The sequence below is a fragment of the Juglans regia genome, chromosome 4 (genome assembly GCF_001411555.2).
Source record: "Juglans regia cultivar Chandler chromosome 4, Walnut 2.0, whole genome shotgun sequence".
Classification (NCBI taxonomy): Eukaryota; Viridiplantae; Streptophyta; class Magnoliopsida; order Fagales; family Juglandaceae; genus Juglans; species Juglans regia.
In genome coordinates, this window is record NC_049904.1 from 5,593,053 (window position 1) to 5,598,379 (window position 5,327).

At 37.2% G+C, this 5,327-nt stretch overlaps 1 protein-coding gene across 4 annotated transcripts; it reads right to left on the reverse strand.

The window, feature by feature from the left end:
- Positions 1–881: 881 nt before the first annotated feature.
- LOC109012825 (protein IQ-DOMAIN 1-like) lies at positions 882–4,961 on the reverse strand. 4 transcript variants are annotated; one of them, XR_001999520.2, is made up of 7 exons: positions 4,584–4,947; positions 3,861–3,960; positions 3,461–3,772; positions 3,015–3,236; positions 2,567–2,686; positions 1,256–2,032; positions 882–1,062 (listed from the first exon to the last, which is right to left on the reverse strand). XR_001999520.2 is itself a non-coding variant. In XM_035689844.1 (7 exons), the coding sequence occupies exons 3-7, from the start codon at positions 3,933–3,935 to the stop codon at positions 1,337–1,339; spliced, it is 1,425 nt and encodes a 474-aa protein (XP_035545737.1). In that variant the 5' UTR covers positions 3,936–3,960; positions 4,584–4,651; positions 4,768–4,947; the 3' UTR covers positions 882–1,336. The 4 variants fall into 4 exon arrangements, 2 of the variants coding, with proteins under 2 accessions (XP_035545737.1, XP_018850192.1); XR_004801410.1 differs by having other exon boundaries at positions 882–1,180; XM_035689844.1 differs by having other exon boundaries at positions 882–2,032; positions 4,584–4,651; positions 4,768–4,947.
- Positions 4,962–5,327: the final 366 nt, after the last annotated feature.

The window sequence follows — 5,327 nt, forward strand, 5'->3', positions numbered from 1 at the left end:
TAATTTTTTATTTTTTATTTTTTATTTTCTTATCAAATGTTCAGTGTATGGATAATGAGTTACAAATTGGTAGTGAGTGGAAGCGTGATTATTTGGAGCTTGATGGCCCTCCTCTTAGGCTTTGGGGCCAAAGACCATTCAGAGCGATTTATTGGTCCTTTTTTTTTTTTTTTTTTTTTTTTTTTTTTTAGCTTGGTGGAACTCGATTGGGCAGTTGTTTGGGATTTCCACCTCTCTATATCTGGATGCTAGAGTGTATAAAATGCAGAAATTTGGATGCTAGAGAATTTGAAATCTGCAGTGGCAACATTTGAATTCCAGGTTTTTTACTGTCTGCAACATGGAATTGAGGCATCAACTCCTCATATTACAATTTCCAAACCTCTTTAAGGTCCCGATTTGATCTAGAAGTGGTCTCAGCTCATCATTACAATTTTTTCAAATTTTCACACAAAATATAATAAACAATTCAACTTTTTCAAATTTCAAAATAATAATAATATTAAAAAATAATATTCTAAAAATATTTTATTTAATTTTTAATTTTCATCTCAACTCTCAATTCAAACGGGATCTTCTTCAGACCTCTTTGAATTGTTTTAACAAGAAAAAAAAAATAATTTTAATACCCTTCAATAAAAAATAGCTCATAAGAACTTCTAGAGTAATGCTAAGAAAAAATCTCAAATAGACAAGATCTGCATAAGCATTTTGTTAAAAAGTGGGTCCCATTAAAAAATAGTAGGTTATTTTTATGAAACATTCTATAAGGTGGAATCCACTTTCTTACAAAGGTTTGCACGAGACTTATCTATTTGAGACTTATACAAATCATTTCTCGACAGAAAAACCCAATTTTATTTTGGGAAAATATTGGAAAATATTCACAATGAGGTTGTCATCTCCATTTCACAAATATCCATTATACATCACTCTGTAGTCTGTAGAATCAATAAATTTAACAGAATGGCAACTGTTCGTGGTGGAAATAATCAAAGACAGAATAGGTTCAAACATGTTCTACCATGTTCAGGACGTAGACAACACAAATGGAGAGAACACCTGAAGAAATAAGTAGGAATTGAGTAAAAAGCATTACTATTTTTGGAGAAAGAATATAATCCTGCCAACTCCGACGACAGGCAAAGGCCAGTCTATAGCCAGCCCACCAATGGAGCACCTACCAAGTAATGATATATTCAAGGCATTTTTTTTTTTATAAAAAAAAAAATTGTGAATCCACGAATCAAATTACCTTTATTTCTCTCCTTTCCTCCAGAAGCTCTCCAAATCCAAATCCATTTAATTTCTCTCTCTCAATTTTGACTAGATGTTATTAACTGCCCACTTCATTGCTCATGTTGTTTTCCACATTGAGACTGACATTAATCTTTGGTGGACCTGAATGCCGCCTTGGCCTGGCCGGTGAGGGTGGGAATGAAAGCCGTTTCTTTGCAGGCCCGAAAGAACCCTTTTCCGGTGTCCCATTCTTCTCTGCCCCTGAGGGACTTTCCAATCTGGTTTTTGCTCTTGCGGACTTGGTGGGTACCATATAACTTGGAACTGCTAGAGAGCTTGCCAGACTCTCATCGTCCCGCACTGATGACCCGGCAATACTATGCCTTCGAAACTGGCCGGACTGCAAACTAACCATGCTTTTAGAATCATCATCTGGAGCATATCCTCCACCTGGACTTGCTGGTTTCACTTTTTTAGCTACTTTCGAGGAAGCTGGCCTTGGGTTTGAAGGGGACTGGAAGCTAGGGTGGCCTGTCTTTTGGCTGGCAGTTGGGGAATGATTATCAGAATTGAGCTGGTAGCAGGCAAAAGATTTGCAGATCTCTCCACCAACAACGCTGTGGCTAGCACTCTTTACTGATGAGTGGTCACTGTATAGTTCTTTCTCTTTCATGCTACGGCTCTCCCATGGGCGGGCGGCCATCCATCGTTCCAACCAGCTCCAACCCCAGGTGGGATTGCTTGGATCCATAAACATTGGGTTTACAGATCTTGGACCATTCTTCCAAGCTTTCTGTTTAGTGATTCAATCCAAGGTTAGACTCGAGGTTGGTGCATTCAACATTCAGAGTACTTAATGCAAATGTGAGTCACTGCCTCACTGGCAAGACAAATGAAATGCAAAAGCAGTGGCGGGACCAGAAAATTTTCCAAAGGTGGGCCAAATCTATCTAGTGGTAAAAATGGTCAATAATTATCTAGATATCAAATCAAAAGACGATACATGTAACGTGTATGTTCCAAGGCACGTATTCAGGTTGAATGTCAACAAAAATGAAACTACGATTTGAAGTTTGTCGGTTGAAAGGTAATAAAAATAACAAAATATTGAGTAAACTGAAACATATCTCTTACTTCTTATGAGAGAGTTTGAGTCTTGAGAGGTAAAATACATAAAATAAAATAAAATAAAAAAAAAATACGAAATTATAATATGAGGGAAAGGATTATCCTCGAATTATGAGGAGAACCAAAAAATGGTCAGACATGAAAAATCAAAGTGGGCTCATAAAAATTATAGGATATATTAGCAAGAGAAATAGATCACCTGATGAGAGAAAGCATATGCTAGTGCTCTCTCTCTCCTCATAGCAGCCTCATACTTGCTAAGAAGATTTGCTTCAATTCGTTCCTTTGACTGAAGGCTGTCATCCCATTCCTCCCCAATCTGTTATAACATCCAAACAAGTAAGATGCAGCGAGGAAAGTAGGATTGGAACTTAGCACTAAAAACTATAATTCCACGTGCTTTTCTGGTGCTTTATGGAAAAATTTGAGCTGACTCTCACAGTTTAACACATGGAACATATTACTAGGCATGAGGACAAACTAATTAAACCTGGCTGCCAGATTCTAGTCATCAACAGTGCCCCTAAGTCTTTTCAATAAAAATAAAATCCCATCATCCCGTGGCAAAAAATTAGATGATGAAACATTGCTATGTGATTAGCATGGCTTTATTAAATGCTACAGAATAAAAAAGAAACAACAGAGACCTGTAAGCTCTCAAGCTCTTTTGCTTGTTTATGTAGGAGTTGTTTTTGGAGAGCCTGATTCTCCTCTGACATCCTGATCCTCCTGGAACGGATCTGAGATTGTACACGAGCTAAAGTCTGCATGCATCTGAGGGTTTTTGCAGCTTGGCGTTTCACAACAGGCCCCTCCATCATTGATTTCAGCCTGACCAGCCCCCTTAAAGCCCGCAATGCCCTTCTTGCCTGAATACAATGAAATGCAAAATCCTTAAGAAAGCCACATTACTCAGCCCAAAATTTCCTGTAACAACTTGTAGCAGCCATTGATAACTTTAAACTTGAGCGATCTGTAAATTAAATATAGCTTCTAAAAGAAGCCGATCAACTTAGCTTCTATTAAAATAAGTTGCATCAATAACAGAGTGAAGAATAAAAATGAAAATAAATAAAAAGAACGTAGCATGTACCATGTATCCTCGAAATGCTGCTTGAATCCTGATTACTGCCACTTCCTCCCTCAGTTTTCCTCCAAACGGAGTAACTGTAGTGAGTCGAACTACTTCAGCAGCTGCTTGAGCAGCAGCAACAGCAGCCTCAGCAGCTTCAGCAGTGGCGACTGCAACAGAGTAAGCATGCTGCCTCTGCTCATTCTCTCCATTTGTTAATTTCACCTCTTCTGGCTGAGGAAGAGGTGGCACTGTGGCAATCCCTGAAGAGGCAGAATTTGAACCCAATTGCTTTTGCTTCCCGAACCATTTCTTTTTCGCTTTACTAGATTTCTGGAAAACAGTCGCAAAAACTATCAGAAACCCATTTAATCATTGAAAAAATTCAGGTACTCAAAAGATATAATGAATTTCTCCAAACCTGATCAGTCTTCTCCTTGGACTCTGGGCTAAGAGCTTTCTTTACACTAGAAAACCAATTTCCCTTCCTTGCCATCTCCTTATCATTCCTCAATGTTATCCTTCATGAAGACGATTAGAAATTTAGAAGTCTAAAATTTAAAACGCTAATTGAATAACCATTTTGACAGTTACTTAAATAAATTTCCAAAACATAATGAATTTAATCTTCGACCACATAAGATAGAAAAGAATAATGAAAATCCGGACAAAGAGCACCTCTTAAAAGGAGCAGCTCTAGGACTGAAGTTTCTGACAGAAATCCCGGAGGAAAAAGGGGTGGGGAGAAATGGGAGTGGTAGGGAGAGAAATTTCTATGTCCTACTTTGGGTTGAGCTCAATGGTTAATTTATCAGTGAGAATAATCGTAAATCTAAGATAGCAACTCACCCTTTTTCTTAATTTCCCCCTACATTTTCTCAGAAAAGAAAAAGAAAATTTCCCAAATTTATCATGTCTGTCTATATAGCAAATCTGCAAATGGCCAGCTTCTAGTTACAATGCTGCTAAGACCAAAGTTTATGTTTCAGTTTTGTCCCAATAAAACTGGCAACCCATCAACAACTACATTGAATCTACAAACAATCATCAAGAAAATGAATTAAAAACGCGTAGCATCCCCAAATGAAGTAAAATGTTACTTCTTTTTACTTTGGGGGTCCAATAAAAGAGAAAGAGGAAGTACCTATAGACAAAGTGGCAGATCGAAGCTCTTCACTTGAACAGGTAGCCCTTCATCCTCTTTCTCTCTCTCTACAAAACAAACAAACAGAAAGGATCTTACACTCGCACACCTCCCTATCTCTCCCTCTCCCTGCGAATTCCTCTTCGAAAGGGAGAAAAAAATCAGATCTTGCCAAGAAGATTACAATGACGAGAGAATATGAGGAAGACCAGCTGGTTCCGCTTGGGGTGACCCCACTTCATTAAGAAACACCTCCGGTTTCTCGGTGAAGGAATCACATGCTGCGAGTCTCCCCGACACCTCTCCCTATTCTCCTTCCCTTTACCGCGTACTGAAAAACAGATTTTACTGCTCCCAACTCCAACTCCAAACTTGTCTGTAAAGCTTAAAAGATTCTCCATTATTATACTTGAAAAATAATAAGGTTGGCTCTACACTGCTCCCACCTCCCGCTGCAGCTACAGTTAGTTATATTATTATTATTTTTTTTTTACGAATAGCGTTATATATCACATTTTTATTTTATTTTAATTATATTAAATAGTATATAATATTTCTATCATTCTTAGATAAGAAATATGTGATAAATAATTATTTAATAATAATAATTATATCATATCATACTTAAGTTGTGTTTGGATGTTGAAGTGAGTTGAGTTGAGATGATAAAATATTGTTAGAATATTATTTTTTAATATTATTATTATTTTGGAATTTGAAAAAATTGAATTGTTTATTATATTT

Bases quoted from the DNA above. Each gene is read 5' to 3' on its own strand.
- LOC109012825 (XM_018994647.2), bottom strand. From the start codon at position 3,935: ATGGCAAGGAAGGGAAATTGGTTTTCTAGTGTAAAGAAAGCTCTTAGC. The intron at 3,237-3,460 runs GTACATGCTACG...CATTGTATTCAG, and splicing joins CAGCATTTCGAGGATACATG to GCAAGAAGGGCATTGCGGGC. The intron at 2,687-3,014 runs GTCTCTGTTGTT...ATGTTATAACAG, and splicing joins AAGAGCTTGAGAGCTTACAG to ATTGGGGAGGAATGGGATGA.